Genomic DNA, 14,326 nt, shown 5'->3' on the forward strand with positions numbered 1-14,326 from the left:
AACATAAACCTAACATAACATGAACCACTTGTATATTGAATACTGGTTTGCACAAAACTTGATGAATTAAATTAAGTATGAAATCATAAATGATATGAAAATGCAGGCAAAAATTTAATAAATTAATAAAATGCAATTTTTTTGTTTGTAAACACCACACACACATGTAAGTGGTGCAAATGTTCACCTCTGGCTCTTGATTTACATCCTGCACTAATCAAGGGGAAACATGACAAACTGATTATTTTTTATAAATAAATAATAAATAAATAATGTAGCTGTCTGGTAACTCATGCACTTGGCTCCATAAGTAACTGTACATTTGCTACTTGGCAAGCTTTGCATTCCTCCTGATTCTGTACCGACTCTGTCTGATGTGGTTAATTAGTCAAGATTGAATATCGCTGCTGGCTGACCAACAATAAAGCAAAATGGGAAACTTTTGTCCAGAGCAAAAAGATTCTCCATTTCAAAGGTTAAACACAAGCTCGGGATTTACAGAAACAAGTATCTATGTTAATGAAAAGCTACTTTATCAGTGACTGTATAAATAAATAAAAAGTGGTTGCAATGCCCAGATGCTTGGTGAACTGAAAGCATAAGAATAACACACTGAATGAAGGCTAAATGTGTCAAAACCATGTTTTATCCATTACATCTTTTGTTGCTCAATTTTTCATCTAACATTAATACACACAGGATAAAGACAATTTGATTTGCTTACTGCATTGTGATCCCCCAGTTGTTTTTCAATCAGTGTCCCAAATATGGTAGGCTGCAAAAGAAAGTAGAAAATCAATCAATCAATAGAGGAACACAAAAGTTGACACAGGTCATGAGCAAAGTTTAAGTTTCCTTTTACATTAAATGAGGATGTAAACATCACATGATTCAGATGGTTCACAGATAAGCAAAGCCAGATTAGAAGCTGACACAAAACCATTAGACAAAGTTAGTTACTGAAAACTCAAGTTAAGGGCTCATCCAGCACATTTAGCCATAGCGCTGGAAAGCTTTGCAACTAGAAAAAGACAGATTTGACTGATTTGAAAGAAAATAGTGAAAAATACACAGTTCCCTGTTTTTATATAAAATTTCAATTAAAGCTTAAAAATGGTTGACCATTGCATTATTGTTTGCCTTTAAATGAGCTTTGAATAATGATTTATTAATCAGATTTTGCACACCACAAAATAATTTTTTACTTAACAGCCAATTCTGGAATCCAAACATTAACTTGGACCGTATTGTATCTAAATGATTTCCCATGCTTAGTGCATTGTGTCATGATACTGACACATGACAAATTGCAAAAGTGGCAAGATAATAATAAAACTGGCAAGAGAGATTGTTTTATGAGCTTTATTGAACCGCTTCATAATTAAGCAATCATTATGGCCAACACCAACCTTTGAGAGAATAATTAATAAATCAGACTGATCCTGGTGTTACGGCAGTGGAGTAATATTCCACAGTACAAGGTTTCCTCAGGCTGTTGTCCAGAACGCAGGACGCTCCAAATCTAACAACTTATTTAATGAATGTGGTTGACGAATAATGACTATAATAAAAGAGCGGTGTTATTACTTGTGTGAGCAGGTGTCTATATGTCAAGATAAATGTAAATTGTGTGACTGTATAGACAGATGAAAAAGAAGCTTGTTTGGCAAATTAAAGTCTAGACCTTCAAAATAACAAATGAGGCAACATGGCAGAATGCATCTCGCCCTGCAAGTCCATCGGTCAGTGATCCAAAGCAATTAACAAAACAACAGTGCTGAGTTACAGCACCCGCTGGCTCCGGCAGAGAATGAGAAAATGACAGAATAGGCAGCAAAGCAAGTCATGCATGTGATTAAAACCATTCCACTAATACAACGGCTGGAATCATAATGGGCTACACTAACAATCCTTCTTCCCCAGCAAACTACTTTAGTTGCAAGTCCTGTCTTGCATTTTTTGTAGTTGGCTGGTTCATAAAGGTAATCCATGTTGACTTAATCAGAAGGCACTTTGGAGTTTGGCACAGCTGGAAAGAATGTGATCTCATGTATAATCTGAGGGCTGAATCATTCATCATCGGCCTATTAATTATAATCCATCTTCTGTTCCACATCCTGTTTTTAATGCTACATTTTTGCGCTCAGAATTAATGGTAACACTTTAAAACCAGGTTAATGCAATATCTAACATGAAATAACAATAATCAATACATTTACATAACTTAATATTGTGTTTTTAAAGATTAAATCTGAATTGGAGTTAGATAACAGCAAAGGTAATTCAACTGCAAAAATAGGAAGAAAAGAGCATGAACAATTAAATATCAACCAATACCAATAATTAAGAAATATCTAGTATTGACTGATAAGTTATACGTTGAATATATTACAGTTACAATAATATATTTATAAATTATCATTAATCTAAATTAATAACTGCTGTAAAGATCTGTGGTTCATTAGTTCATGATATCTAGTGTATGAATGTTAAAAAAGAGTCCTATTGCAAAGTGTTAACAAATGCATGTAGGGACTAACTTCAGGCCAACATGGCCCTTAATGCTTAGAGGACTTGGCTTTAACGCATAGTGTTTGCTTCAACAACTGCCAAGCATGTCCGGGGCTGCTCTAAGGCAAGATTCAAGTTTTCCGGTAATCTTCATAATCTTCAACCATGCAAACAACACAGTCTGAAGGGCAGAACAGGTACCTGGCATTCTCATGTGCCAAAAACCAGACATTTCACACTCCGTTTGCTCATTGGAAGATCAGTCCCTGGCACTGAAGGGGCCAAACCTTATCTACTGAGGTTTCTGCTTTAATGGAAACACTGGGGGAATCTATGCTGCTGCCACAGGTGCACCAGACCCCTCTAATCACACAGATGATTGCCTTTTCTGTCACAGTGCTTGTGTGTGGAAAACAGATGCTCACCTACATGTTATCTCAGGAAATTGCATCGACTTTTTACTCTGAAAATATGGTAAAAAAAACAAGACAAGCATCATGAAATCATCCCCCTTCAACTGCCAATTAAACTATCAAAACATAAATTCAACTCATCAGGTTGATTATGAGTTTATAAGCCACAACTATGAACCAATGCATGAAACAGCTGGTGGCCCCTTGTGTGTGTTTTAAATAAATGATTGATGTGATTGCTTTTAACAAAGTGAAATTTGAGCAAACTTGGTGGGCTGAAGTTGAATTTACTGTATAAAATGTGAATAGAATTAATAGTAAAAAGGGTAAAGGGTCAAAGAGAGATTTCTCAACTGAGTGGATCACCAGTTGTTTAGACTTTAGACAGACAGATCTGAATCACTGTTCAACATTGACTTATAAATCTCTGTCTGAGTGCAGACAGCTGAAGGATGTCTGGGAGGTCAACCTGAAGTGTTGTGTCTCTTTTGAAATTCAAACCTCAATTAGCAATGCAATCGTGCCAGTCAAACTGAAGATATTTCCAAAATCATGTGAATAGAGAATTAGCTAAGTGCTAGAGCCTGGTGTTTAGAGCAGAAACAGGCCCATTTAAAGGTGCATTTAAATATAGTATTTCTACAATGGCATCAGTAAGAAAACATTCAAAGGGGTCTTCTGTGGGCATAGTGCAAGACTACAAACGACATCAACCACAAAGAACGCCCACTTACAATGGCCACGTGAGATGATGTGACTCCTACTACAAGTTACCCCATCTATCAACCACACTATCTGAGAAACCATAAAAAACTGAGAAACACAACCCTAGAATCCATGACACACTTGTCTGTGATCACTGATGATGACAAAGCTTATACAGTATTATTTACATTATTGCAATGTTAAAGCATTTTTTAATTATATTAAAGTCCCCCTGTGGTGAAAATCAAGTTTTTAATGTTCTTTGTCTATGTGGTGTTTTTAATATGCTTTAAGACAAACCATGTACAAAATCAACACCATTGTTGAGTATTTTCTCTTTAAAACTGTAGAGAACCAAAGACAGTCTCAAAATCACGTTTTGAAATCGCTAGTGTCTGATGATTTCTGATGTCACAAACAACCTTGTAACCAATCACGTCAACATGTGATCGTCAACGAGTGGATCTCTGAGCTGGTGTGAGTGAGCGGAGGCAGGGCTAATTAGCATATTCATAGTACCGTGTATAGCCTACTAGTCACATTCAAGCTATTTTAAGGCATGAAGACATTTTTTTTCAACGTTTAAATATTAGAGTTGTGACGTTCGCTGAACGAACCGATTCTTTTGAACGGCTCATAAACATGAACGATGGAAGCCGTTCTTTTTTCCTATGCGTGTTTCACACAGATGCACATAAATTAGCTCCTCAGTTATAGGGGAAGGGGCGCACCCAGCGCAGGGGTGCTACTGCTTAACATCATGATGATAGTAGTTGTGCACGCGCGCATCCTTTACGTGAGTAGCCTACTCCAGTGGAAAAAAAACCCTACTTGCCTCTGTCATTGGGTAGGAGCGGAGCCAATGACTTGTGCACGCTGCCGTCAAGCTGGCTTCTTAAAACTGACTAAATATTTAAGAAGAGCCAAAAGAGCCGTATTTTTTTTCTTTATCAAAATGTTCTTGTGTGATAACAATGTTCTTGTGTGGAAGTGTTAGTGTTTGTTGTAAAAGCTGTTTTGCACAGAAATTAATTGCAGCCGGCTTTGTTTTTGATGTTTATTTGTGAGGTATTGTATGAATAACGTAAGTCAACATAGCTTTACACATAAACACACTTTGTACTAAAGGTAAATCCAAAATAGTGATGTCACTTTTTAAGCAGAGGGATGTTGTGCAACCCTATAGAATATAGTCCACACACGACAAATGAGGTAATAATCAATATTTCAGAATAATACAAACTCAGATATTGGTGTGTGATATCTGAGTTTTAATTATTTGACTACAAATCTCAACTCATCATTCCTCCCAGTGATTATTTACAGGATAAACTGAGATACCCCCAAGCTGGCTTCTTAAAACTGACTAAATATTTAAAAAGAGCCATTTTGAACGGCTTTTGAACGGCTCTTTGAAAGGAACAGATCGCCAAGATCCGGATCCCCTCAAAGAGCCATAAATCATAAATCCCATCATTATTAAATATGTCATTTCGGTGATCAAAGGTGGGTTTTAATGGATAAAATTATTGACTACAGAGGGACTTTAACAAAATATGATTGTGTAACAATTTTGCTTTGTCATCATATGGGCTATGAAACATGAGTAGTTTAAAGTTCCCTTATGGCGCTTTTCCACTGCATGGTACGGTATGGTACGGTTCGGTTCGGTAAAGGCACGCTTTGGCGCTTTTCCACTGCATGGTACGGTACGGCTCGCTTCGGCTCGCTTTAAATGGTACCACCTCTGTTGATGTTCCAAGCGTACCGTACCGAAACTAAAATGTGACGTGGAAGCGCTGTAGATCACTGATTGGTCAGACAGACAGAATCGTCACTACCAGTGTCATTGTATTTGCGAGACATCAAACCCGCTAGATTTAAATAGCCGGTAACAGCCACCGCTGTAGCACCTGTTTTAAAACTACTTGCTTGACTTGCTTGAAGAAAAAAAACTTCCAAAAAAGAAATGACTGAATCGTGGTCAGTGGACGAGAAGCGCAGACGTTCCTCTCGTTGGTTGCCGAGGAGCGGATAAACTATAACGATCAGTCATAATCCCACCCACTTTGAAGCGGTACTAACTGCAGTGGAGAAGCAACCGAGCTAAAGCGAACCGAGACGTGCTGTGCCGAGCCGCACCACGCAGTGGAAAAGCGAAGCTAGCCGAACCGTACTGAGCCGTACCATGCAGTGGAAAAGCGCCATTAGCCTTCAGACCCTGCCCCCATTCATAACACCCAATAAATAGCTGGATTCTGCCACACATGCTGCTAAAATTGACCGCTCTCTCTCTCTCTTCAAGAGAGCTGTGTTTTTGAAGTAAAATAAATAAGTTCAGCTGCTTACTGTAACTCAGTACAACCTAGTGTGTGGTGAGGTCAGTTGTGTTTATGTTGGGTGAAAGCAGGTGAACTCAAACTCCCACTTTAGGACAGCTGTTACTGAAAACACAAAAGGTGAGCATGTGTGCTTCAGCAGCAACTTAGTTTGTCTATATTTTCTTAATGTAAACCTCATGTGCCCTCATCTGTTGTGAAGAGGCGAAGTCAGGAGGATCCATTTGCAGCGTTTATTATGGCGCTTTTCCACTGCATGGTACGGTACGGCTCGGTTGAGGTACGGCACGCTTTGGCGCTTTTCCACTGCATGGTACGGTACGGTACGGCTCACTTTAAATGGTACCACCTCTTGGTGCTTTTCCACTGCATGGTACGGTACGGTTTGGTTCGGTACGGCACACTTTGGCGCTTTTCCACTGCATGGTACGGTACGGTTTGGTTCGGTACGGCACGCTTTGGCGCTTTTCCACTGCATGGTACGGTACGGCTCGGCTCGGCACGGCTCACTTGTAGCGCTTTTCCACTGCATGGTACGGTACGGTACGGCTCGCTTCAGCTCGCTTTAAATGGTACCACCTCTGTTGAGGTTCCAAGCGTACCGTACCGATACTAAAATGTGACGTGGAAGCACTGTAGATCACTGATTGGTCAGACAGACGGAATAGTCACTACAAGCGTTATTGTATTTGCGAGACATCAAACCCGCTAGATTTAAATAGCCAATAACAGCCTCCAATGTTTTAAAACTACTTGCTTGACTTGCTTGAAGAAAAAATAACTTCCAAAAAAGAAATGGCTGAATCGTGGTCAGTGGACGAGAACCGCAGACGTTCCTCTTGTTAGTTGCCGAGGAGCGAATAAACTATAACGATCAGTCATAATCCCACCCACTTTGAAGCGGTACCAACTGCAGTGGAAAAGCAACCGAGCTAAAGCGAACCGAGCAGTGCCGCGCCGAGCCGAGTTGTACTACGCAGTGGAAAAGCGCCATCTGTTGAGGTTCCAAGCGTACCGTACCGATACTAAAATGTGACGTGAAAACACTGCAGATCACTGATTGGTCCGACAGACAGAATCATCACTACCAGCGTCATTGTATGTGCGAGACATTAAACCCGCTGGATTTAAATAGCCAGTAACAGCCACCGATGTAACACCTGTTTTAAAACTACTTGCTTGAAGAATAAAACTTCCGAAAAAGAAACAACTGAATCGAGGTCAGTGGACTAGAAGTGCAGACATTGCCGAGTAGCAGATAAACTATAACGATCAGTCATAATCCCACCCACTTTGAAGCGGTAGTAATGCCGCGTTCCAGGCAACCTGTAAACCTGTGTTTAAAATTGTAATTATGTATTACAATTTTATGTGTCTCTGAAACAATAAGTATATATTGCGCTCAGGTAGTTTGGCGTGACTGGCCTGGAACGCTACAAAGTCGTGAGTTGTGGTTTGAAGTCGTGATTCACGTGCTCAAAAATCAGCCTGGAACGCAGCACAACTGCAGTGGAAAAGCATCCGAGCTAAAGCGAACCGAGCCGTGCCGCGCCGCGCCGAGTCGTACCACGCAGAGGGTCGAGGCAGGCAGAAAGAATCAGAGTCCAGTAAACAGTCCAGGGTCAGGGCAGGCAGAGAAGGGTCAGCAACGATAAACAATCCACAGGTCAAACACAGGAATCAAACTCAGGAAAATAAAGCACAGAAATGATGGCTGGGGCAAATCAAGACTTCGCACAGATTGAGTGTGTGAATGAGGCTTATATGGGTGTGTGTAAATGAGGTGGAGGTGTGAGTGTAATCAGTCCCAGGTATGAGGCATGATGTGAATTGAAGTTCGGTGAGTAAAGTTAATATTCCGGAGACGGCTCCCTCCGGTGGTGTAGAGGAGGTGGTACGAGAGCATGCTCTGTTACATCATCCAAGATAAAAAAAAATTTTTTATTTTTTTTATTATAAAAAAAAATAGAGGCACAAACATAAAACGTAGTAGATATCCCTCCTCAGTTATATCTTATATGAACATAAAATTTCAGCGGTATCTGAGACACAGACCATAACTCATTAACATACACATACTGTAGAGCAATGGAGGAAAAAGAAATGAGGTTCCTTCAAGAAATTGCTGTACAGACATATGACAAATATTTCCCAAGTATTACAGTAAACATACATTACATACAGACAATTACAGTGTTAGACAGGAAACAATATATAGAAGAAAGCATAACAATAATGGAATAATAGATATGTATTACTAATAAATTACATTTTTAAAGTTCAAATATAAAAGTCATTCTACTAATAGTTCACTATATTACACTATAAAAAAAAGAAATCCACTCGTGGTGAGCATAAGAGATTTCTTTCAAAAATATTACCCTTCAAAAGTTTGGGGGCAGTTGGATGTTTTAGTGTGTATAATTACACAACACACGATAATAATTGACAACCATTTTAATGATTAATTTAGTTAAGTAGATTATATTTTATTGCAGTGAAAATTTTTAATTAAATTGAATGTGTCATTAAACTGTTGAAGACATATAACCAAGACTGACTGGAATCAACATTTATTTTATTATGTTTAATACAATATGGACTAATAACAATTTTTTTGTGGTCTTGTAATCACAATTACAAAGTCTTGTATGCCACTCGACATGCGTTCCTGCAAGCACATTTTTAAGATCATAATTAGTTCCAGTCAAACACATATACAGTAAGGTGTATTGGTCAGACAGGGAATCTCACATGGGTCAGTTACCACAGGTTGCTGTAGCTAATCTTAGCTCTGCGACAGCAGCAGACATCAAATGAAGGCAGCAGGAGCTCTGTGCAAGCTAATCAAGCTGGCCATGCCATTCTTAATCAGCTTGAGTAGAGATCTGTGCGTGAAACACCACAACTGCATGTGGTGGCATAATGAGGGTCTGTCAAATCATGTGACATGAAAAAGAAGAAAATCAATAGCTTTCCTGTTTTTAACATCTCAGCATAGCACGTTTGCGTAGAGCGCAGGCCTGATTTATGTGGCCAAGAAGACGTGCTTTTGTTTTAAGGTTAATCAAAGTTCCAGTGACGGGTCAATGCAGTTATCATTGTTCAGCAACCTTTGGTAGTGATGTATAGCTTTTTGTGCGTGCTGTCATTTTAATGTATAAAGGATGTTAATATAGCTAAGTAGAATGCAATGGCGTGCAGTGGGGATCTGAAATGAGGAAGCAAACTCCTACTGTTTTGTTTTTTTAATGTAAAATCATGTTCCAGTTACACTTAATGTTGACATTTTTCAGATTAAATAAATAAACAAACATTAAACAACAACCAAAACATTTATATTTTATTTTTTTACATTAATGTAATTATTGGTCTATTTGTTAAAACAAAGTATATTTCTAAAAAAAAAATTAATTTATTCCAAGATAATAACTATAAAAACAAAGTAACAAATTTCAACTGATATTCAGCTGTATAGTCAACATATTTTTGGATCATCAGTCATCAAAGCTCGGTAAACACCGCAGGTGTCATGATGATCACGGATATGGAGATGTGACTTTAATTTCACATGATTGCTCACAAAAATAAAACCTCACAGATCACATTTTCAAGTCATTTCAAGTTTGAATGCAACATGACATTCAGTGCATCTCGAATCGCGTACTGTGAGTAGGTACTACTTTTGAATTTGAACTTCGCAACGTAGTTCAAAGTAGTTTATTTAGTAGTTTATTGTAAATGTAGAAATAATTATTGTCATAATGAAAAAAAAATGTTTAAATAGCTTCAAAGTTTTGTAAAGTTATTAGAAATTTACTTTCATGAAACATCTTCATAAAAATAAAATTGAAGTTGGCCCTGGAGCAATCTAGAAATGCACTGCAGCTAAAGCCATATGTGTGACCATTTTATATTTAAAATCTGAAAATGATAAGTCTAAAACTCTGTATTTAGTTAAATGTTTTTCAAGATCATGTCAAATTACTTTATTTTGATTAGACTCTAAAATGCAAACTGATGTTTAGTCATCTTCTGAGTCATCTAATCAGTCTATTGTCTCTATTATTTTGTGGTGCAAACGAGCCCCATTCAGTGTGAGTCTCTCCCTGCACACATTTACACCTCTCCAGACTGGTTATGGCTCTAAATATGCATTTCTTTTGTCTGCATTATAGCTACTAACGACTGGCTATTCACAGGCTATTCATAGGGTTTCAAACCCTAATTTCTTTTATCAAAGTTCTCACTAAATATTTGAAACTGGTATCAAATGCACTGAAACATTTCAGTAAGCATTCCTATTTAGAAAAAAATCATAAAACAATAACTGCTGGTGGCAGGTGCACCTGGGCTAGCTAGCATGTTAGCTTAGCACACCATCAATACACGACCATTTATGAGATTGAAACCATGTTTGTGCTCCAAACTTACTTTATAACGCAAGTCGAGTGTCTTAAATAATCTTCTGTGATCTAATTTGGCTTCAGATAAAAAAAAATCCGACAGAAAATTTATTATTTATAGTGTTCTGCACGATGATGAAATCTATATCGATTAGCATTGCATTATAAATATAATCTATTATTATGAAATACCTGGCATGGCTTGAAGAACACAGGTAACTCAAATATCATTGCAATCATGTTTATTGTCTTCAAAACATCTTTATCTGCATGTTACAGCGATCTCTGTCAGCTACTTTCTGTATCAGTGACGTCCTGGAATGTCACATGACTATGGGTCTTCTTCGTGATCCATATATGGACTGTTATTGTGCATATAGCGCCCTCAGGCTATTGGTATGAATTGAAAACACAGCACATCTCAGTAAGAAGCGATCATAATGATTACATCGACGCATTTGGGTGTAAATTCAACAAATATTATTCCTGTCTATAGAAATATGATGTGAATCTATGAGAATATATCAATATTTCTCCAAGTCTGCACATTTTTGAGCTAAAGCCCTGAGGGACGATGTTTTGCGAATCGCTGTCATGACGACAGCTTGGAGTGTTTTTTATGAATGGACCAGCTGACGCTCATAATTCATATTAAAGGTATCGACTCATTTTTCCATTTCATAACTCCTGACACAAATTAAGACATAACTGTCACTATAAGTTTCTCAGAATACAATAGTGGTCAAATACTGAATCTTGAGTATTATATCTTTTTAATGATGTATAGTTTGTCAAGGTATAACATTAAATCTGATAGTAAATTTGAACTAAATAAAAAAAAAACGCTTCAGTGCGCCGACGCTCTGGAAACGGTTAACAGGTTAAAAAAAAAGTATGTTCTATATTTAGTATGAATGTGTGTAGTGACATACTACATCCGCCATGTTGTCATTATCATGTGACCTACCAGCGTCAGTTGCGTCACTTCATCTCCATTATTAAATCCTCGCCCGTGGCCTAATGGGATAGTAAAGTGTCCATCGAATGAGCACTTCAGAATCTCGCCGGAAGTAATAGGTCATCATTTTCGCCTATTATACATACATACAAGTACTGGCGGCTTGTTTTTCATATGCTATATACAGTACATTCTAAAAATGCACGTAAAAAACTCAATTGAAGAAGATAAATGTTTTATCTGATTAGAAAACATGTGAATAAAATATTATGGAAACACTGAAAAAATGCGCATCAAAAAAATCACGTGAGTTTGCCCAATGGGACAAAATGCGATTCAGTACAATTCCCCCACAGATTTGTCTTACACGACTGCGTTCCCAAACTGCAGGCATCCGTGTCGTGGGTTTGGTAGAGGGTAACTGAGAATTAATTGGGAAAGGTCATGTGATAGGAGGCAATGACTCCATGGCATTATGATTGGACTTTTGTGCTGTTCACATGCTCAAACAAATAATGGTGTTAATAGGTAGACTACGACTGCATCCGAAATCGAATACTTCCCTACTATTATGTGCATTTTTAGAATGTATTTATATTAGAATTGTATTTATTTTTATGCAATATCCAAAAATGCACATAAAAATAGTTAGATGGAAACAGCTAGTGTCACTTGAAAAACAAGAGATTTATACACTTTTTGATGTCATGTTTCATAATATTTGTGATTTATTTTTTTAATATTTGTGATTATTTTCTCACCTAGTTTTTTGAAGAGGCACTGCTTCCCTTGCATTGCAGAGAAAACAATCCTGCAAAAGTTTCCCTCATGTGCCCTCTGACCTCTTTATTAGTTGAGTCTAATGTATTATCATTTAGATGTGAGCAGAACACATCTGGCATGACCTATAGATAATCCACTTACTGTATATTAAAGTATAGAAAAGAGATTTGATCAATCAAATCACAGAGATTGAAGCGCTTGCTTTATCCTTTTATCCTCTCAACTGCAAATCATGAATCTTTTCCCATTTTTCCCATTAAAGAATCATGGTTTCCACAAAAGATTAAGCAACTCAACTGTTTTCAACAATGATAATAAGAAATGTTTCTTAAGCAACAAATCAGCATAATTAAAATCATTTCTGAAGGATCATGTGACACTGGAGACTGAAGTAATGATGCTGAAAATTCAGCTTTACCATCACTGGAATAAATTATGTTTTAAAATATATTCAAATAGAAAACAGTTATTTTTAATCTGTAATAATATTTTACAATATTACTATTTTACAAATAAATGCGTCATTGGTGAGCATAAGAGACTTCTTTCAATAACATTACAAAACATCACTGACCCCATCCTTATAGTAGTGTACATGTGACAGTCAGGCATGCCCATTTGGTATGTCCCTATATATTTAATATGTTTTCATCATTTGTGTTCTCCCGTAACCAACGTGAAGTCGTCACAAAGTAAAGATGTATGCTGATATTGTCCAAACCCCCATTTTGTCTAGGGAGATTCCAAACTTTTTTTTCTCCATCTTACTTTTTTTAGTAATCTAACTTCATGGTCCTGTCAAAGTATAAAATATGCAGGTATTAAAATAAAGCTCCTTTTTTCCTTGATAAGTGAAAAATATGTTTTGATCATACAGGTATAAAGCATGCTAACCCTCCACTGGTAAAAAAAGGAGAGAGCTCATAAAGGAAAGGGAGCAACCAAAAACACAAGCACAGTCCAAGGAGCCTTTTGATATCAAAGAAAACCACACAATGAAACACGAGTCCCCCATAATGCTGGTCTCATACACCCATCTCAGGGCCACAGACTTGCCTTCAGTGAAAACAAAATAATTATTTTCTTTAAAAGTCAGATTTCACTGGTTCCAACTCTCACTGCATAAATTCCCCTTCATGTTACTTTTATTACAATTTGGCTCTGTGAACCAAGTCTAAAAGTCAGGTGAGTCTCATCAAAAGCTTTTGCAACACGATCCATACTCCACATTCCCATCAACGCTGTCTTTCTGAACTCAGCTGCTTGTCTCAAAAAAAAATTGGCATCAAATGCATAGTATCAAAGAGTCAGATAAACCCAGTCGACCTTGTGTGCGGCTGAGCCTGGGCACGACTGCCTTGAGAACAAGTGGAGCATGCTGACAAAAAGAGAATCTAAATTTGGGAAGATGAAAGTCATGTTTAAGCATTCCTAGACGCACTCTTCAGAAGGACCGTGACTGTCTATGCGCGCGAGGATCAAAGCCTCGCCTCCAGTGCCGGGCTGATGGCGGAGTGTGTGGGGGCCACCGAGGCCCCTGTGTTAATGGGGACAGGGAAGAGCTCTGGGCTTTGATGGAGAGCTTGTGCCTGATCCCCATCACTGCTGCATTGTCTGAAGGGCAGGGACACTGGATCAGGCTACAGTCTCGCTATATGGAGTGCTTTGGTGTCATGCTGTTCATACAGGTGTAAAAAAAGACCTTCTTCATTAGACAGGTGATGTCATGAGACTGACTGATGTGAGAAGAGATTAGATGTTCCTTTCATACAAAACCAATTCATTTTCTCTATATTAAAATACTCTTATTTCAGCCTGAAGTGTTTCACCCAAAAATGGAAAATATGTCATTATTTACTTACCCTCATGTCATTCCAAACACTTTTGTTCATCTTTAAAACACAAATTAAGTTGTTGTTTTTTTATAAATATCTGCTCATCATTTTGGGTTTGGAACTACATGAGGATGAGTAAATGATGAAAGAAGTTACATTTTTTAATATGAAAAGACTAGAAATCAATCATTTATAGCTTGATTTTTCAGAAGATTGCACATCGTTAATAATTTGACAAAATAGCACTACACAATTTCAATTAGATTTACAAAAGCTATGTACACATAAATTTGTTCTTACCCTCATTTTAATGTTGATGACAGTATTGCTCTGTTCAGGAGAGCAGAATTTATTTTAATAATATGTGTTAGAGAAA

At 37.6% G+C, this 14,326-nt stretch overlaps 1 protein-coding gene across 1 annotated transcript in view; it reads right to left on the reverse strand.

Annotated features, from left to right (window-relative positions):
* rasgef1ba (RasGEF domain family, member 1Ba) overlaps positions 1 to 14,326 on the reverse strand; it is an 80,541-nt gene that overhangs the window by 49,155 nt on the left and 17,060 nt on the right. The window contains exon 3 of the mRNA XM_077231312.1: positions 725 to 775. Within this exon, the coding sequence (XP_077087427.1) occupies positions 725 to 775 (51 nt within the window). The remainder of the gene's footprint in view (positions 1 to 724; positions 776 to 14,326) is intronic.

This window comes from Siphateles boraxobius, unplaced genomic scaffold (assembly GCF_051911475.1).
Source record: "Siphateles boraxobius isolate OS27281-9 unplaced genomic scaffold, OSU_SipBor_1 16, whole genome shotgun sequence".
Lineage (NCBI taxonomy): Eukaryota > Metazoa > Chordata > Actinopteri > Cypriniformes > Leuciscidae > Siphateles > Siphateles boraxobius.